The 20674-nt window shown below is 45.4% G+C and overlaps 1 protein-coding gene across 4 annotated transcripts in view; it reads left to right on the forward strand.

Moving 5' to 3' along the window:
• Positions 1-20674, forward strand: part of BRD8 (bromodomain containing 8) — a 149039-nt gene that overhangs the window by 96171 nt on the left and 32194 nt on the right. For all 4 annotated transcript variants that reach the window (XR_010983768.2, XM_068111037.2, XM_068111038.2 and 1 more), the window contains exons 13-17: positions 1-217; positions 356-455; positions 9038-9081; positions 10744-10946; positions 11371-11463. The exon at positions 1-217 is cut by the window's left edge and continues 554 nt beyond it. Coding sequence is in view for 3 of the 4 variants with exons in the window: in XM_068111037.2 (XP_067967138.2) it covers positions 1-217; positions 356-455; positions 9038-9081; positions 10744-10946; positions 11371-11463 (657 nt within the window). In the remaining variant the exon portion in view is untranslated. The remainder of the gene's footprint in view (positions 218-355; positions 456-9037; positions 9082-10743; positions 10947-11370; positions 11464-20674) is intronic.

Genomic DNA, 20674 nt, shown 5'->3' on the forward strand with positions numbered 1-20674 from the left:
GGTTCTGGGTAAGGGGGACATTGAGACCGAGATGCCATCGGGAGAGGGATCTTCCACATGTCTAGCCGAGGATACGTTGCATGCAGGGTATGAGGATGTGTTTGAGCCACATGAGTGTATTGAAGAAGATGCTGTTTCTGCTGAGGATGACATGGAGATGCAGAATAAAGTGGATTTGGATGAAGATGAAGATGGTGATGAGGAAGACCTTAAGACGGTAACACTGGAATTGTTTTATGTGGTTGTATTTATTGTAAAGCAGCACACAAGTTTAAGAAATGAGATTCTGTGTCAGATTTTGACAACAAAAAGCTCCTCAGCTATTGTATAACTTTCTTTCCATTTCCTACCCCAGGTGTTACCATTTGAGCCTCCATCCCCAACGAGCAGCTGCAGTTCCAAGGCTCCAGGAGAAGAGGTCCCACTGGTGACCCGTCGCAAGGTTGGACGCCCACGTAAGTTTCATAAGGGCAGGAGGTTGCCATACTTGCACGACTGCATTGTCTCTTGATTACACAGTTATAATGTGTTGCTTGAGGTCATTATGGAACCTTTTTCTTGGTTCTTTAGTTTTGCTCAACCATGCACCCAATACGTAATTTTTCGTTAATTGTTCGAGTTAATTCCAGTTTTTGCAAGCATTCCTAAAAATGTGCCATGTTCGGGCCCCCGATGTAATTATACACAGCTTACGATTGATAGCCGTGATTAAACATGATTGATATTTGTGTTTGTTTGATTTCCGGTTTCCGGTTCCTCGGGTGAGTGAAGCGTACTTCGAGCTCTCCACGGCATCGAAGTTTAAGTGTTTTCCCATTCTTGCCTTTGTCAAATTTCCACTTGTTATTTTGCTGTGTATGTGTTATTGTGTGTTTCTGGTTGGTATTGGTTTGTAATTCGTACAAACTTGTGTGTAGTTAATCGTTTTCTGAGTCGTACCTCGTGCGCGGCCTGGTAACTTGGGGCTTCCCTCCCCCAGTCGGTGTTTTGTCGATTTGGGTTCTTTCCTTCGCTGTATTGCTTGTTTCTTTTATTTTATTTTCTCCCCCTCACCTCAGCTCCCTAGACAAAGAATTCTATATTGATTCTTTCTCTCTTCCCGGACACGTGCTAGTTCGCTCTCCTCCTCGTCTCGGCTTGTGCCCCACCCCCTGTATCTCGTTTTTCTTCCGCCTCTGCTCCTTCTTTCTCAAATCCACGTTCTCGCTTGGAGACTTTTCCCAGATTGTTTTTCATGGTTCTGTTTGGATATTGTTGGAATATGTTTAAACCGCAGCCGTGATGCTGACGCCCCCCCCCCCCCCCCCCCCCCCAGAATTTCCATGTTTTAAACGTTTCCCAGTGTGTACCCTGGTCAGAATAGGTACACCGTATCCCTGCGTGTCGTAAGAGACGACTAAGAGGGTTGGCGTCAGGAAGGGCATGACAATTACAACTACATATTGGCAGGGTGCAGCCCGAAGTGGAGATCGGTTTCTGAGGTTTGGGACGTGGAATGTAGGGACAATGACAGGGAGATCAGGAGAAGTGGTGGAAGTATTGGTCAGAAGAAGAGTGGACATATGTTGTGTGCAAGAGACGAGATGGAAGGGAAGTGGTGTGAGAATGGTGAAGGGTAGGCAGGGACAGAAATACAAGTTTGTGTGGCAAGGGTGCCCGGAGGGCGTGAATGGTGTTGGTGTCCTGTTTTCTGAGGAGTTTGTAGACAGTGTGGTGAGTGTGACTAGAGTGAGTGATAGGTTGATGATGGTGAAAATGATGATTGGAAAGCTCTTGGTGAACGTCATCTCGGGATATGCTCCGCAGGTTGGTCGAAGCAATGAAGAGAAGGACAAGTTCTGGTGTACGATAGAGAAGCTGATGGAAAACGTGAAAGATGAGGAAGTTGTTGTGGTGGGAGGAGACCTGAATGGACATGTGGGAAGGAGTATGGATGGTTTTGAGGGAGTTCATGGGGGTTACGGATATGGTGTGAGAAATGGAGAAGGTGAAAGGATTTTGGAGTTTGCTGATGGAGCTGATTTGTTGATTTGTAATACTCAGTTCCAGAAAGAGGATAATAAGCTTGTTACATACACGTCTGATCCACCTTTATCAAGGTGGATCAGACTCGGCAACGGTTGCTCGAGTGAGATGTGCATGGAAGAACTTTCGGGAACTGAGTGGCGTGCTGATGAGGAGGAGAGTGTCGCTGAAGCTGAAGGGAAAGGTGTATGCTGCATGTGTGAGAAGTGTTATGATTTATGGGAGCGAGACATGGGTAATGAACGTAGAGCAGCAACGAAGGCTGGAAAGGGTGGAAATGCAAATGGTTCGATGGATGTGCGGGGTATCGTTGAGAGAGAGGAAGACAAATGATGAATTGCGAAAGATGATGGGAATATTGCCTGTGATTGATGCTGTGAAGAGGAACAGGTTGAGATGGTTTGGTCATGTATTGAGGAAGGATGAAAGTGACTGGTTGAGAAGAGTGATGGAAATTAATGTAGAAGGAAGTAGAGGACGGGGAAGACCGAGAAAGACTTGGCTAAAGATGGTGGAAGAAGAAATGCGGGCAAGGGGGTTAACAAGGAGAGATGCAGAAAATAGGGCAAAATGGAGAAGATTGTCATGGGGACCGCAAGGCTAACCCCCGCTCTAGCAGGGAAAATGGCCTTAAAATGCATGTTGTTGTTGTTGTTGTGATATTTGTGTGTGTTTGTATGCGTTATTGATAATTTTGTGCATTGTACGTTTTTGCTAACCATGTTTTTGCAGTCTACTGGTTTCTGAAGCATATACTGTCAGACCCCGACATTCATAGGGGATATATGTTCCTCAAAAATTCTGCGAATGTCACGGCAATGTTTCAATGGGGAAAGGGGGGATGGGTTCCCTGAGGTTCGTGATTCATAAGGGAAAATTTTTAAATTTTACGAACACGAATACACATCATTAGTTTTATTTAAAATGCTTAGAAGTAAAAATACTGTAAACCATTCCAACAGGTTTACTTTTTGTATATATGACATTTTTGTTTTGCGAGTGTCATGGTACTTTATCGAAAACGAACCGTTTATTTTGCTTTGATCTTGCGTGATTCTCAAAGCGCATCTTGATCTCGGATATAGTTGCCGTTTCAACAGCTCGGAGTTTAAGCTCGAAAGATGATACGATATTCTGTATTATCTTACGAAGCTATCTTCAGACACAGAATGGCAGCCTCTACTTGTTAACACCAGAATACCCACACCCACAAAGAAGTGCCCTGCTTGCCAATGTTCTCGTAACGTTCCAATGACCACCATTATACCGACCTTTCCAAAACATAGAGTATCGACTCCCAAGACTACAGCCAGTGAAGCGTCCTCCCTTCAAGTCATGTTCACAAATGCATTAAGTCTTCGCAATAATATCGACGAGCTTCGAGGAGTTGCCACCGACACGTCAACAGATGTCCTTGCAATCATGGAAACATGGGGTCATTCAGGCATCTGGGAGGCTGAGTTTAGTATCCTGGAATACCATACATTTAGAGTCGATCGGCCACTGCCGAGTTTCAAGCAAAATGGGCAAGCCAGCAATTATTGACATACAGTGCCTTCAGAAAGTATTCACACTGCTTGACTTTTTTTCTTGTTTTGTTGTTACTGCGTGAAATTCAAATGGATTAATTTTGAGATTTTTTTGTCACTGATCAACACATTAATGTTTGGATTTTCTATATTTCGAAAATTTAATAGAATAATAAAAAATGAAAACACAAAATGTCTTGAGTCAATACGTATTCAACCCCTTTGCTGTGACACTCCAAATTGAGCTCAGGTTCTTCCAATTTCATCTGATCATCCTTGAGATATCTCCACAACTTGATTGGAGTCAACATGTGGCCAATTCAATTTATTGGACATTATTAAGGAAGAAACACACCTTTCTCTGTATTTTAATGTCCCACAGTTGACAGTGCATGTCAGAGCAGAAACTGTTTCAATTTCTAGTGTTGAAAGTTCCCAAGATCACGGTGATCTCGATCATTGGGAAATGGAAAGAATATGGAACTACCCAGACTCTTCCTCGAGCTGGCCATCCGACCAAACTGTGCAACCGGGCAAGAAGGACCTTGGTCAGCAAGGTGACCAAGAACCCAATGACCACTCTGACAAAACTACAGAGTTCCCTGACTGAGATGGGAGAACCTGCTGAAAGGACAACAGTCTCTGCAGCACTTTACAAATCCAGGCTTTATGGAAGAGTGGCCAGATGGAAGCCACTCCTGAGAAAAAGGTATATGACAGCACCTGGATTTTGGAAAAAGCACGTAAAAGATTGAGAGCATGAGACAAAATATTATATGGTCCGGTGAGACAAAAATTCAACTCTTTGGCCTGAATGCAAAGCACTATGTTTGGCGGAAACCGAGCACAGCTCATCACACATCCAACACTATCCCTTCCGTGAAGCATAGTGGTCGCAACATCATGCTATAGGGATGTTTTTCAGCAGCAGAAACTCGGAGACTTGTAAGGATAGAGGGAACAATGAATGAAGCCAAATACAGACAAATCATTCAGGAGAACCTGCTTCAGAGAGAAAAAGACCTTAGACTGTAGTGAAGATTTATGTTCTAACAGGAGAATGACCCCAAGCATGCAGCTAAAGCAACACTGGAATGGCTTCAGAACAAGAACGTGAAAGTCCTTGAGTGGCCCAGCCAAAGCCCATACATTATATTGAGAATCTGCGGAAAGACTTGAAGATTGCTGTTCACCAATGCTCCCCATCAAACTTGACAGAACTTGAGCAAATCTGCAAGGGAGAATGGGAGAACTTCCCCAAAACCAGATGTGCAAAGCTTATACAGACATACTGAAAAGGACTTGAAGATACAATCACTGCCAAAAGCACTACTATGAAGTATTGACTTAGGGGGTTGAGTGGGGTGAGGCTTTATAGCCCCACCCTACCCCCACCCTCTCCCCAGAGAATGCACGTAGGTTCCTGAGTTCAGTTATCTCATTTGAATTGGTATTTAGATAGCCTCCTCCCTTTTGTGTAGTGGGAAAGCTGGAGATGTGCATATGCGAGGGCTGTAGAGAGGTCTTCTTCTTCCTCCCTCTATTATCTTCTTGCACCTCCCATTTATAGCTCGACATTCACAGCCATATAGGTTGGTAATCATTGCGCATTTTAGACAGTATTTAATTCAGTTTCTCCTCTTTCCAGACAGTTACACACAGCTCCAATTTGGTTTATTTACCTCTCCAGGCACATTTCTAAGGCATTAGCGATCCTTAAACATGCACAGTACAGGCTTTGTTCTTAATTCCCCTCACAACCAATATACAGACTTGGCATTTAATATGGAATATTTTTTTTTTTCTTGACTTGGGTTTACTTTCTTAACTCAGTATATCAATCTGGTGAGTTTCTTTTACACTTTGGTGTGATTTATTTGTTAAAAGAACCATGTCACTGATTGTCTGTCACAGCAAGAAGTCAGCAACAGGATTATATCACAGGTGGCGTGGCAAAATGTACTGACAGGTGCATTTGACGATTGGCTTCACAGTCGGGTATACGAGGGTTGTTGCGTTCTGCATTCGTGGAAAACAACTGCTGCACGTCTCCAAAAGTTATTGCCGCTTCCTCTGGAGATGGTCCATCAACTCGACAATGCTGTTTGTCATGGAGTGGTGGCTTTACGAAATTACGGCATGAAAGAGCGTGCTATTGCTCGGCAGTATGGCATCACTCAAGGTCAGGTGTCAAAAATCCTGAAACGAAATGCTCAGAGGGGTGTCCCTGTCCCTACTCCAATACCGAGGCCAGGACGTCCCCGCAGAACCACAAGGCGGGATGATCGCCAGCTGCACCGGTTAGTCCGCAATGGCCGTACCAAGTCAGCTAATCGGCTTAGGGCTGAGTGGCAGCAACTGACAAATGTGCCTGTATCCAGAAGGCTAGTCAACCAACGACTGGTTCAAGCAGGCTATCGTGCCAGGCGTCCCCTGAGAAAGCCATGCCTGACCAGACAACACCGCCAGCGCCGATTGCAGAGAGCCAGAGAGCACCGTCAATGGCAGCCAGGACACTGGAATCATGTGATCTTCAGTGACGAGTCTAGATTTCTGGTCTGTCGTCAAGATGGCCGCGTCCGAGTGTGCAGACAAGTGCATGAAGCCTACAACAAAGATTGTATAGTGCCAAGAGTCCAAGCTGGAGGTGGTGGGGTGACCGTTTGGGCTGCTTTTCATGCAGGGGGCAAAACTGACCTGGTTGTTCTGAATGGAAACCTGAACCAGTTCATGTACAGGGCCATTCTGAAAGAAGCATTGCTTCCATTTGCTCGTGCAGCCTTTCGAGGAAACTTTGTCTTCCAAGATGACAATGCACGGCCTCATCGTGCTCGCATGATCCAACACTTTCTTGCCGACCATGGTGTAGAGCATATGGAGTGGCCTGCCATGTCCCCGGATATGAATTCGATAGAGAACTTGTGGGCAGAATTAACGCGTCAAATCGACCACTTGGACCAGCAGCCGACCTCTGTGCGTGAATTGCAGCAGGCTATTGTCACTGCATGGCAAGCGATTCCTGTCCAAACCTTGGCAAATCTCGTGAACAGCATGCCTCAACGTGTACGTGCTCTCCTGAATGCTCGTGGGGGTTACACGAAGTACTGAACTGTAATTTTACTGTCCGTAATCCCAGTCATAATTTAGCTTTTGTTTTTGTTAAAAAAAACATTTGGCTAATGTGCAAAATAAAGAGATACTTCTGGAAAACGTACAGAACTTTAACATAGTACTGTCCATGAATTGAGTTTGATATCAGTTTACATCACTTTCAAGGATCAATTTATTTGTTTCGAAATGTCAAATGTGGTTTTTGTTTCTTTTAAAGGTCACATTAACAAAATCTAGAATAATTTCAACATAATTCCAATGAACTTTTGGTTCCAAGACATCTTGAAAAGTAAGTTCACCCCCACAAAAAAAATAATCCATATTAAATGCCAAGTCTGTATTTACCTCTATCCCGACACATTTATTAAACATGAGCACCACACATTAAAACAGCCACGTCCTCTTAGCATTAACTGGTCTTGTTGGGAAAGCGGAGAAGCAGGGTGCTCGATGAAGATCCCTAGTGAGGGAAGTGATTGACTGACCTGGCAGTGATTGACAGGGAAGTGGGGCTGAGTGTCTGCACTCTCACCAATCCAAACGCTCTGTGCGGGGCCAGACTTTACCCCGCTCAAGCAAGTATAAAGGTGGAACGCAAATGCTTTTCGCTGCCTTGGAATCAAGCCATAAGTCTGCTGCAAACCCGAAGGATTGCTGCCTGTCATCTGTGGGGAAATAGCGTTGTGCTGAGGGGAAAACAGTTGTGCTGATGAAAAAACCGTTGCCCTGAGGGAGCGCCCCGTGTGCAATGGGCACAAGCGCTGTGCAAGGGGGAGGGGCGGGGGTGGTCAAAAGTGGCAGTAAGGATTTCTGCTAATAATTTCACTGCTAATAATCTGAGGGGAAAACCCGCATTGCCCTGAGGGAACCATCCGTGCTGCAAGGGGCACAAAGTGCCGTGCAAGTGGTAGAAAGTACAAGGCTTTCATCCGCAGCTCAATGGAATACTGCTCTCCCCTCTGGGCTGGTGCTCCTGCCTCACACCTAGCTCGTCTTCACGCTGTTGAAAGCAAAGCATTCAGAATCATTGGAATCTCCCGTGATGAAGCTAACTCCAAGGGCCTCTCACTCACTCACCGCAGGCAGGTTGGTGGTCTTTCCGTCTTCTACCGACTCCTCTCCGGCCTTGCTCCCCCAGCTCTCTCTGTGCTCTGTCCCCCAAATATTCCTACAGGTCGCACAAGATCTGCCAGCAAGCCTCTGATGGTTAAACTGCCGAAATCTCGGCTCTCTGCTCACCTTCACTCCTTCATTCCTCTTTTCTCCCGCCTCTGGAACAAACTCCCACACTCCCTTCAATCCCACTCCTCCCTCCAGGTCTTTAAAACAGCTGTTCACCACCATCTCTTATCTTCCCCCATCCAAAACCTTGATCTTTTCTACCCCCACTAATTCACCCCAGATCCACCTTGTTTGTAATTCCAACTTCTTTCCTGGTAGTCCTGGCAGTGTCCATATGTTTTATGCCTCTCCCACCCCCTTTCCCATGCCTCCCCCCCAAAGCCCTCTCCCTCCCACAGATCTCTCGATGTCTCCATGTCTCTCGGTTCCTGCTCTAAAATGTTGTGTTGTGTTGTGTTGTGTTGTGTTGTGTTGTGTTGTGTTGTGTTGTGTTGTGTTTGTGTCCTTCCCCCTCTCTCCCCATCTTGTCTACCGCTCCCGATGTTATTTGTTCTATGTGTCGGTTTGTCGGTTTGTCTTTCTGTGTGATAAATGTTCGCTCTTTCACGAGCCTCGATCTTTTATACAAAAAAAAAAAAAAAAAAAAAAATCTGTTGACAGTGCCAAAGTAAGGCAAGGGCCAGCCCTAAGCCCTGATCTCGTTCTCCCTCTTTTTTTGGATCTAAAATACGCAATATATGGCACGCAATTTTATAGATCTGAACGCAATATATAGCACAATATTTCAAAAAGTTATGGACGGATTATGACAAAACATGGTGGCTGAGTTGGTTCGGTGACGAGAACGAGCCGATTAGATTTTGGTCCAGGTCCGAATCCACATCCGGCGTATCGGTGAGATACAAAACGTAAACTGTTCAGCCTGGCAGAGGTATGCGCTCTACTGAGTGCCGTTCTTGTTTTAAATGATATGTTCCTTTTTGCTGTGTTTACCTTTGCAATCTCAGTATTTTTGCACCATTCTCCTTCAATGCATTTTGGTTTGCTCACGTTATGTAGCCTCTTCAATCCAAATAGGATTGCTCGTGAGCTACGAATCTGATTCGAGCGATCGCCATCCCCATGCAAACTTTGCCGTCTGCCTTAGTTTTGTGTAATGAGGTGAAAAGATAAGTTGAGGTTGTTTTCACCTCTACTTAATTTATTTTGATTTTCATTCCTATTCTTTTTTTTCTTCTTTTTTTTTGCAGGGAAAAGGGCATTGAATAGGAAGCCTGTGAGGTTGCCGAATAAGGTAATGCACCAGTTCATGATAATTATCTCCTTATTACTGTATTTGTCACCTGTGATCCTTGTACCATTGTTTATGAAGTTGCACACTGAGACCACAAACGTTTTACAGTTTTAAGTGGGGAATTGCTGGGTTTGTAACATGAGCTTTCTCCAAATAATTCCAATGTGAAAATAATGTACTGTGCAGGTGGTTTTGAACCAGTTATGGAAATTTGACTAAACTTGGCATCTACTATATACAAGTGTGTTTTTTTTTTACTCAACTGGACTACAGTCCAGTTGAGTTCATCACATACTGAACCCTCCGTCGTCTGTCGTCGTCGTCGTCGTGTCATCCGTTAACTTTTCGACATTAACACTCCAGCGTCCACAAATATCAACCGATTCTGATCAAACTTGACATGCAGCATCCTTACCCCAAGGACCAGGTTGGTATTACATTTCAGCCCGATCCGTTGAAAAATGGCGGACTTAGGCGACCATTTTGTTTTTGGTCATGAAAACGACGTTAACACTCTAGCGTCCACAAATATTAACAGATTTTGATCAAACGTAGAATGTTTAGCCCTTACCACACAAGGTAGGTTGCTATTGCATTCCAACCCGATCCGTCACAAAATGGCCGCCATAGGCCGCCATATTGTTTTCAGCGCCAAAACGACGTTAAGACTTTAACGTCCACAAATATTTATGGATTTTGATCAAACTTGGTGTGTGAGACTCTTACCACACAAGGTAGGTTGCTATCGCATGTTAAAATTATTACACAAGGTTGTTGGCTTTTCCTTTAAGTCAAATCTAGTACAGACAACTGACCTACTTTAAAGTTGTCCAGTCAGTTCAGTTGAGTTCTGCTTCCCTGGAAGCTCTAGTTAATTTTTTTATTAATCAATTAATTGATTAATTACTTAATTATTATCAATTTATTAAGTACTTATTTATTTTTCTTTCTCATCTGGGCAATATCTCGGGCACCTTTTTGAGCTACGAAGCTGATATTTGGACACAACAGTGACCAAGTGATTTGGCTATAAAGGGTATTTTTGCTTTATTGATGTCAATTAATTGATTAATTATTTCCTTTTTTTATTTTTTATTAATTACTTAATTTTCCAAAAAGTTACATATTTGGATGAAGCAGTGGTGGTTTGGGTCTGCCATTAGGCATTGATTAAGAAATTAATTATTTTACGATTGTTATATATTTATTTAATTATGCAATTAATCAGTTGATCGATCATTTATTGTTCACCGCTCCTACCCCACCGTCCCCACCCTATTCCGTTTCCATGTGCTGCAATGCGACATCATCCAGCACCGAAGGCGCCCCGACAATGTCACGCGCTAGAGGATATGTTATTTAATTGGCATGGGGGCGGTGTTCTTTGAACGTAGCTCGACTTGTAATTTTTTAATTACTTGTAATAAACGTAACATTTTCAATATCATTAAATACGAGGTTGTATTTTTGCACAGACTTTGATCCCACATCGACTGATTGTTGTTGTACTTGTCGGGATAGAAGTTAATGCTTCCTGGCATCCACGGTGCACGTTTCCTCATTATTGAGATTGTGAAATCGGTATGAAGTAGCATTTGCACTTGTAACAAAATGTCTTCCTTGAAGTTTTTGTTTGTTTATTTATTTTTCCATTATGGTCAGGGCCAAGAGGGAGAGGCAGTGAGAAGGGATGAAGCTGGGAGTGATGTGGGCAGCCTCGAGGAAGTGAGGAGTGAGCTGGACATCCTTGACATGGAGCCTGGAGCAAGCGAAAGTGAGGATGGGTCAAGTGTCCATAATAACCCCCGGGCACAGTCGACCTGCCTTTCAGACTCAGTACCCAACAGCCCAGCATCGTCACAATTGTAAGTTGTGTATCATTGCTTAGATTTTAAACTTGGATGTATTCAGGTTCCTTCTAAATTATTTTTGCTTGGCCAATGCTAGAGATTATTAGATGACATTTTATTTATTGCAATTAAATTTGAGTATGAAATGTATAGTTGGTTGTGACATGGAGCTATTGTCTATGTATCTTTCATTGCTATTGTCTATCTGAATGAATCGTGTTCAATTTCATGCTGTCACACTCTGGTGTTTACCGATTTTACTTTCATGGTCCCCATCATTTCATTCCATGAATAATAAATACATGAGATTTAAAATTGTTTGTTGTTGTTGTTGTTGCTTTTAATTATTAGAAGTAAAATGACAGATATCAAATCGTAGTGTGTTTGTCCCTCTGCCCACTCTCTGCCCTTCCCCACATGTTCTCTTCCTACATTATAGTTCTATTGGGAACGAGGACACAGAAGCATTGCAGGCCCAAAAGATTTGGAAGAAATCAATCATGTTGGTGTGGCGTGCAGCAGCAAATCACAAGTGAGAATCGATATTTCAGAATAAAAGTGTGTGCACGTGGACCGATATGTATAGATATTTCAATTTATACTGGCAGACCCCGCTATTCGCGGGTTCCGTGTATTCACGGTTGATAAATTGCAACCTGCCTTTCTATCCGCAGCCCTTTGTCCTATGTATTCACAGTTTTTTGTGGGTGCAAAAAAAAAAGAAGGTTGCAATGACCAAGCATTCGCGGCGCTGTGCTTCGCGTTTTCACAGCTTTCCCGGTTGCATAAAAATATGTTAACCATGCTATAAGCGAGATTCGTGGGATATCCTGCCATTTACACGGTGAACATTGCTTCTGAACATTGCTTCGCGGGATAGCCTGCCATTCACACTGAACAGCTTCGCAGGATAGCCCGCCGTTCACATTGAACAGCTTTGCGGGATATTGCACCAGCTGCATAACATGTCATCCCTGCGAGTTACTGTACAGAATAAAAACACTCCACTGTATCTATTAGTGCTATTAGCTGTCTCCCTTTTCCCCATTGAAACAATGGCACGGCATGCATCTGCGGATTTTCATCGCCATTCGTTCGATTTGCCTCGGCATTCGTGGATTTTCACGATTCGGGAACCAATCCCCCCCTTTTTCATTGGAAGCGATGTCCCGCCATTCGCGGTTTCTTAATTTGCGGCATTTTTCAGGAACGTATCCCCCGCGAATAGCAGGGTCCGACAGTATGTATATATGTATATGTGCCTGGCTACAATACTGGGTACACTAAGTGTTACATCTGAGTGGAAAAATATAGTTTCAGGAAACAGTAAGTATCCTGTATAATGTTGTTCTGTATATATTGGAGTATCCGAGTTTGAAGCATCAGACCTGCTACATGCTTCGTTTTCACCAAAATGAAAACGAGAGTGCATTTCGCACGCTGGATTCGTGCATAATGCAGCACAGGAGGACACGGACACGAAAACAAGTTCTGCGTCATCCTTAAACGAGTGGTCGTCTGCCAGTGAGTGACTGCTTTGAAGAATCTGAACCCGCGTTACACCTAATCAAGTTTCGAGCGATGCGGGTTTCTTTTCACTTTTGCCGGGATGTGATTCGTGCATAATGGGGTGGACACGAAAAAAAATACGACAAGATTATCGCGAAAAAAAAAAAAACTTTCTGATTGATCGATTGAATAAGCATCAAGGGTTTTCTTCTAAAGGTATTTCTTAACCTACACACCTAGTTCATTTCACAAGTCCTTCGTGATTTGAAAATGAAACTGACATCACAATTATTGTGAATTTGGTGGACACCAAGCGTTATGCACGTATCACTTATTTTGCCACGCATTGCACATTTCAAGGAATTTTAGGAAATGTAAAAACACAATACCTGGAGACATACTAGACATTAAACATTCCATTTAATTACAATTTTAATTACAATTTTATTTAAAAGAAAAACCTGAAATATCACATCGACATAAGTATTCAGACCCTTTGCTATGACGCTTGAAATTTAGCTCATGTGCCTCCCATTTCTCTTGATCATCTTTGAGATGTTTCTACACCTTGATTGGAGTCCACCAGTGGTAAATTCAATTGATTGGACATGATTTGGAAAGGCACACACCTGTCTAAATAAGGTCTCACAGCTGACAATGCATATCAGAACAAAAACCAAGCCATGAGGTCGATGGAACTGCCTGTAGAGCTGAGAGACAGGATTGTGTCGAGGCACAGATCTGGGGAAGCCTACAAAAAAAATTCTGCTGCATTGAAGGTTCCCAAGAGCACAGTGGCCTCCATAATTCTTAAATGGAAGAAGTTTGAAACCACCAGGACTCTTCCTCGAGCTGGCCGCCGGGCCAAACTGAGCTATCGGGGGAGAAGGGCCTCGGTAACTGAGGTGACTACGAACCCGATGGTCACTCTGGCTGAGCTCCAGAGATCCTGTGTGGAGATGGGATAAACGTCCAGAAGGACAACCATCACTGCAACACTCCACCGATCTGGGCTTTATGGCAGAGTGGCCAGACGGAAGCCAAACAGTTCAATCTTGGTTTCATCAGACCACAAAATCTTGTTTCTCACAGTCTGAGAGTCCTTTTGGTGCTTTTTTGCACATTCCAAGCGGGCTTTCATGTGTCTTTCACTGAGGAGAGGCTCTTCTCCCCCGAATGCTCAGTTTGGCCGGGCGGCCAGCTCTAGGAAGAATCCTGGTTGTTCCAATATATATATATATATATATATATATATATATATATATATATATATACACATCCTAGGATGGGTCTCAAAAGTGTGTTTAAGAGTGTAGAAAGGGTTCATAAGAGTGTGGGAAAGGTTTATAAGAGTATGGGGAGGGTTTTTAAAGGCTTAAAATATATAAAAATAATAAAATTAATATATGGTTTCTACTTCGCGGATTTTCACCTATCACGGGGGGGTTCTGGAACGTAACCCCCGCGATAAACGAGGGATGACTATATATATATATATATATATATATATATATATATATATATATATATATATATATATATATATATATATATATACACACACACACACACACACACACACACACACACACACACACACACACACACACACACACACACACACACACACACACACACACACACACATGGCATTTAATATGGAATTTTTTTTTTGTGGGGGTGAACATACTTTTCAAGATGACTTAGAACCAAAAGTTCATTGGAATTATGTTGAAATTATTCCAGATTTTATTAATGTGACCTTCAAAAGAAACAAAAACAACATTTGACATTTCAAAGCAAATAAATTGATCCTTGAAAGTGATGTAAACTGATATCGAACTCAATTCACAGACAGTACTGTGTTAAACTTCTGTGCGTTTTCCAGAAGCATCTCTTTATTTTGCACATTAGCCAAATTTTTTTTTAACAAAAACAAAAGTTAAATTATGACTGGGATTGCGGACAGTAAAATTACAGTTCAGTACTTCGTGTAACCCCCACGAGCATTCAGGAGAGCACGTACACGTCGAGGCATGCTGTTCACGAGATTTGCCAAGGTTTGGACAGGAATCGCTTGCCATGCAGTGATAATAGCCTGCTGCAATTCACGCACAGAGGCAGGCTGCTGGCCCAAGTTGTCGATTTGACACGTTAATTCTGCCCACAAGTTCTCTATCGGATTCATATCCGGGGACATGGCAGGCCACTCCATATGCTCTACACCACGGTCAGCAAGAAAGTGTTGGATCATGCGAGCATGATGAGGCCGTGCATTGTCATCTTGGAAGACAAAGTTTCCTCGAAAGGCTGCATGAACAAATGGAAGCAATGTTTCTTCCAGAATGGCCTTGTGCTTGAACTGGTTCAGGTTTCCATTCAGAACAACCAGGTCAGTTTTGCCCCCTGCATGAAAAGCAGCCCAAACGGTCACCCCACCACCTCCAGCTTGGACTCTTGGCACTATACAATCTTCGTTGTAGGCTTCATGCACTTATCTGCACACTCGGACGCGGCCATCTTGACGATAGACCAGAAATCTAGACTCGTCACTGAAGATCACGTGATTCCAGTGTCCTGGCTGCCATTGATGGTGCTCTCTGGCCCACTGCAATCGGCGCTGGCGGTGTTGTCTGGTCAGACGTGGCTTTCTCAGGGGATGCCTGGCACGATAGCCTGCTTGAACCAGTCGTTTGTCGACTCGCCTTCTGGATACAGGCACATTTGTCAGTTGCTGCCACTCATCCCTAAGCCAATTAGCTGACTTGGTACGGCCATTGCGGACTAACCGGTGCAGCTGGCGATCATCCCTCCTTGTGGTTCTGCGGGGACGTCCTGGCCTCGGTATTGGAGTAGGGACACCCCTCTGAGCATTTCGTTTCAGGATATTTGACACCTGACCTTGAGTGATGCCATACTGCCAAGCAATAGCACGCTGTTTCATGCCGGAATTTCGTAAAGCCACCACTAAATGACAAACAGCATTGTCGAGTTGACGGACCATCTCCAGGGGAAGCGGCAATAACTTTTGTGGACGTGCAGCAGTTGTTTTCCACTAATACAGAACGCAACAACCCTTATATACCCGATTCTGAAGCCAATCGTCAAATGTACCTGTCCGTACATTTTGTCATGCCACCTGTGATATAATCCTGTTATTGACTTCTTGCTGCGACAGACAATCAGTGACATGGTTCTTTTAACAAAGAAATCACCGAAGCGTAAAAGAAACTCACCAGATTGATATACCGAGTTCAGAAATTAAACCCAAGTCAAGAAAAAAAGAAAATATTCCATATTAAATGCCAAGTCTGTATATATATATATATATATATATATATATATACATATATATATATATATATATATATCTATATTGTTATGGTTTTTAGAACCTTCACTTGTAAATTTTAGTAAATGTTTCCCTTATAAATGATCCCCTGTAAATATCCCCATTAATTGACTTTATTAAAGATTGCACCCTAGTTAGTCCATGTACAACACGTAGAGAACCATAGGACCTCTCTGTAGTTATTTCATTATTATGTGTTTCAGTTAAGGATCTGTTCCCAATAGTTGAATCTGCGTTGCATTAATCAAATAAGATAGGCCCCTTTCAATTTCCCCCAATCTCCACTCTTCAAAGTGCAGTAACAGTAGGATAGCGTTCGCTGCCGTTTGCCTTGGGCTGTTTGCTGGCACCAAGCCGCCATTACGCACGCGGTCTCAAGCCGAGGAAAAAGGGGGCGGAACCACAAGAACAAGGTGTGGCACGTCGACTCACCATCGGAGGTGGAGCCAGCGAGCCCTTTCCGGTCAACTAGCGCCGTGGTGAGCCGACCGGTAGGCGTGTCATCGGAGCCGGCGGCTTGATACAAGAACGGACAATAAAAGCGGCTGCAAGGGTCTGCTTCAGCAGATGAGCTGAGAAGGAGTTCGGGTCAATGAGCTGGAGCGGAGCTGGGAGCTGCGCCACGAACTGCTGATGGTAACGGACTGCGCAGGGGACCGTTGATGATACGAACCTTGTTCAAGAGAGAGAGAGAGCGTTGGCACGAGCCACATATTACGTACGCCGTATCCCAGTTTCCCCGATATATGCAACCTCAGCTCGCGGTCCACGATACGCGCTCGCTGCCTGCCAGGGTTTCCTGCCACGACGCGAGTCCACTCCTGGAGCCGGACCTCAACGCCCTACCGTCTGCCTGGACCTTCTTTTCCTTCCAGCCATTCTTTCCTGCCATTCCCTGTCGTGTAAGTCTGTTCTTTGTCCGGGGTTATAATATAAGACTGTTTTAAGGCTTGCCCTGTGTATCTGCTTCTTCCTCTTCACTGTACATTCCCTTTCGTTTCTTCTGTGGTTTTGGTGTACATAATTAATAAATATCTGGTATTCCTTTACTTTGGTTTCTTCTTCCCCCGATCGCTTTAGTCCTTTCCCGATTGAGTACCTGTGGCGCGATTTGGCCAACCGCTATAGTCAGGTTTAGTCTATTGATAACGGCCTGCGTCGTGGCTCGCTTCGCTCGGCGTGTCCATTACAGCCGCGGCTCGGGCGGGGCTCATTTCCTCGCTTACCGGAAGGCGCTGGTAATTAGGTCATAGGAATAATTGGCCTACTACCCTATTCAGCGCTGACCGGAAGTGGCGTAATAGCTCCAGGACCGGCGGAGCCGGCCAGCTTAACAGGACAAGGGGATTAAACACCCTTGCTAACGGGAGTGCCGTCCGCCGGATCCGTAACAATTGGTGTCAGGAGTGGGATTTGGACCCGAACCAAATTTTTGAAACATCTTAAAAATTTGGTCAAAATTTTGAGCGGCCGAAATTTTATTTAAGATCCCAAATTAAAGTCGTGCCATGGATGATCAAGGCGATCGGGTGCCGGTAGGGGAGGATGAGGAGGCAGAGTCGACCCAGGACCCCAGGGAGGAGATGGGAGAGATAGAGGAGGAGGCCAAAGAAGGCACAGTAGCGGGGGTTGCAGGTGCACAAGATGGCGGCGCCTCGCACGAGGTTAGAGGGGCACAAAATGGCGCCTCGCACATGGTCGCGGCAGCCGAGTCCGCAGCACCGGTGGATATGAACCTCTTCATGATACAAACGGAGGCCCTTATGGTCAAGACGAATGAGAAATTGAGAAATGACATATATAACCACCTTTAGAGGCCATTTTTCCCCGCAAAGCAGGGGTTGGCCTTTTTCGGGAACCGTGGTTGTTGTTGTTTTTTGGTCCCCTTTTTGAAGCAATGTTTTACGGCCGGATGCCCTTCCTGACGCCAACCCTTTTTTGACATGGGAAACCAAATTGAGGGATTAAGAACTGAATTGGGGAGTTGAGACATGACATGGGAAGCCAAATAGGGGGGCTCGAAGGTAAAATAGGGGGGCTCAAAGGCAAATTAGGGGGCCAATTGGAGGACGTGGGTAATCAAATTGGGGAAATGAAGGATGGGTTAACGGGGTTGGAAAATAGAATGGCCACCCAGGAGAACCAAATGGAAAGGGTGAAGAATGGGTTAGAGGGGTTAGAAAACAATATGGAAGGCAAATTGAGGGAAATAGGGGAGCAATCCGCCCGGGAAATTAAACAGATGGGGAATCAGATAGAGGAGGTAAAAAACGGGTTGGAAAGTAAATTGGATGCCCAAAGGAATGATTTGGAGCAGATGAGGGTGGCATCCACCAAAGACATGGGAGAGATGGGGGAGGATATAAGGCGCGGAGTGAGCGAAGAGGTCGCGGGAGTACGCGACGAGGTGAAGCGGGGTGAGGAGCGCATGGAGAAAGAGGTGAGGAAGAGTACGGCGAGGCTACAAGGGGGTATAGAGGAGTTGACGCAGGGAGTAGGGCAGCTGACAGTGGGACAAAAGGAGTTAGGGGAGCAGGTAGAAAAGAACACGGCGGTAATAGGGGGGTTGAACGCAGGTGATAGGGGGGTTTTGCGACGCAAAAAGAGATAAAGAAAGAACTAATAGCGACAAAGAAGGAATGTCAGACGGTACATGAGGGACTGACGAAGAGGCTAGAGGAGGTGGTAGAGACAATGGCGACGAAAGAACAGGAAGCCAGGACGCACATAGAAACGACCAGGGTGGCCTTAGAGGGAGAAATTGAAGGGGCGCACCGGGAAATAAAGGAGGTGAAACAGAAATTAGAGGAAGTGGAAGAGGGGGTAAGTGAAATTAAGAAGAGACAAAGGGAGACTAAGAAAGAGATCAAGGAGGAGGTGATGGGATTGGTGCAAGGTCTGTGCTCACAGCGTGATGATGTGCTTACTGACCAAATAAAGAGTTTGCAGGTGGCGGAGGAGGAGCGAAGGAGAAGAGGCGCCGAGGTGAGTAGCGATATGCTCGGAAATGTATATGGTGTGAGGGGAGATTCAGCGAGCTTGGGTGTTGGTCTAGACCCGGGCGTTCGTGAGAGGCCAATGGTGAGATGGGCGACTGGTCCGGAATGCGTGGAAGGAGGAGGTGTGCGAGGATGCCCGACTATGGGGAGTGTGAGGAGCATTGGTGAGCCAGGGTGTGCGGTGGTGATTGGGTGTGTGCAAGAATGCACCCCCATGAGTGGTACGGAGTGTGTACCGGGAGAGGGTGCGCAAGAAGGTGCGCGAGAAAGGTGTGGAACGGAGGGGTGTGTGAGGAAAAAGTGTGCGCCGAGGAGTGAGTGCGCTGTCGAGAGTGAGAGTGAATGCACGACAGAGTGTGGTGGTGAGAGTGCCACGGAGTGCGAGTTGGTTGTGGCAAGTGAGAAAGAATGCACACCTGGAATGGTTGAGCGTGTGCGGGAATGCACACCTGAGTTGGTGGTGAAGCGCGTGATTGGGTGTGCAAAAGAGTGCACACCCATGGTTGTCACAGAGGATGTGACCGAGGAGTGGCCGCGAGGAGGTGTGTTGATGAAGTGTGTGAACGATGAGTGTGCGAGGAGGTGTGCGGTGGTCAGGTGTGTAACGAGGTCTGTGAGCGAAATGAGTGTACCTGGGTGGTGTGTAAGAGAAAGTGCAATAACAAAGTGTATGGGGACACCTGGATGTGTGAGGAGGAAAAGGAACGAGTGGTGTGAGCATGTACGGGGCGCATCGACGTTAAACGGGACAGTGTTCAGACCAACGTTTAGCCGACGCGAGCTCCCGGTCCGTGCCGGGCGGTGTGTGCTGCGCGAGCCGGCGGGGATCGGTGTCGCGTCGCTCCTGCTCGGAGCGTCGTGCACGATTCGGGCCGGGCCCCGCCCTGCACGGTCGCGTCCGCGCTTTGCTAGGCAAAGCCACCGGCCCGGTTCGAGGGAAGGTAGGAGGGGTCGGAACGGTGCCCCCTTGTGGTTGCGGCGTTCCGGCCGGGCAAGATTGGGCCATCGGGCAGGAGACCGAAAGGCTCCGCGCCGAGGTGGACCTCGGAATCTCGGCCCGACGAAACCTCCTCCCCTGCATCGAGTGCCGGACGAACCACCCGCATTCATTGCTCGGCTTTGCAAAGCCGAGTTTTAATGATGTAATGACGCACCGAGGCTCAGAATAATGGACGAATAGGGGTATGAAATTGATGATTGGCAAATTTGATTGGCAAACTGGATGGGCCAATTTGATTGGCAAAATTTAAATTTGATTGGAAAAAAATTGGATGAGCAAAATTGATAATGGGAGATGCCCGATGTGGATGGATGGCAACTCTGCCATCCCTCCCATCCTCCAGGGCACATGAGCATTAGTTATGGGGTGGCTGTGCAAACTAGCCCAGGAGGGTTAGGATAAAATGATAGGGATCTAGAAAGATGACCATAGGTAACATGAGAGTTAAGTAGCGACATGTACCTGTAGAGGGGACGAAGCAGATTTGTGGATTATAATGACGTGGGAGCGCCTAGTATAAGGGAAGACTGGGGAGCGCGAGTTTCAGAAGGGGGTAGTCAGCTTAGATGATGCAGTGTGTGTGCAGGAAGTTCTTTGTGGTGAGCATGATGATTGGCATGATTGTGCATTGAGCAGAGTATGCTGAAAGGTGTGATTGTGAGTTGTATTGAATGAATGGTCCTGGAGGAGAGACGGGTGCAAGTGCCACCAGGTGTACAGGTGACACCAGGTGTGTGGGCAAAGGTGTGCAGGTGAAGCACAGGTGTATGGAGAATGGTTGGATGAAATGAATTGCATGGAATACATGGAATATGGAATGGATGGTGTGGAGTGAGTAGTGTGGAATATGTGGAGTGGAGTGGTTGGTGTGAAAGGAGTGGAT

This window comes from Myxine glutinosa, chromosome 3 (assembly GCF_964187855.1).
Source record: "Myxine glutinosa chromosome 3, kmMyxGlut1.1, whole genome shotgun sequence".
In the NCBI taxonomy this organism is placed as follows: domain Eukaryota; kingdom Metazoa; phylum Chordata; class Myxini; order Myxiniformes; family Myxinidae; genus Myxine; species Myxine glutinosa.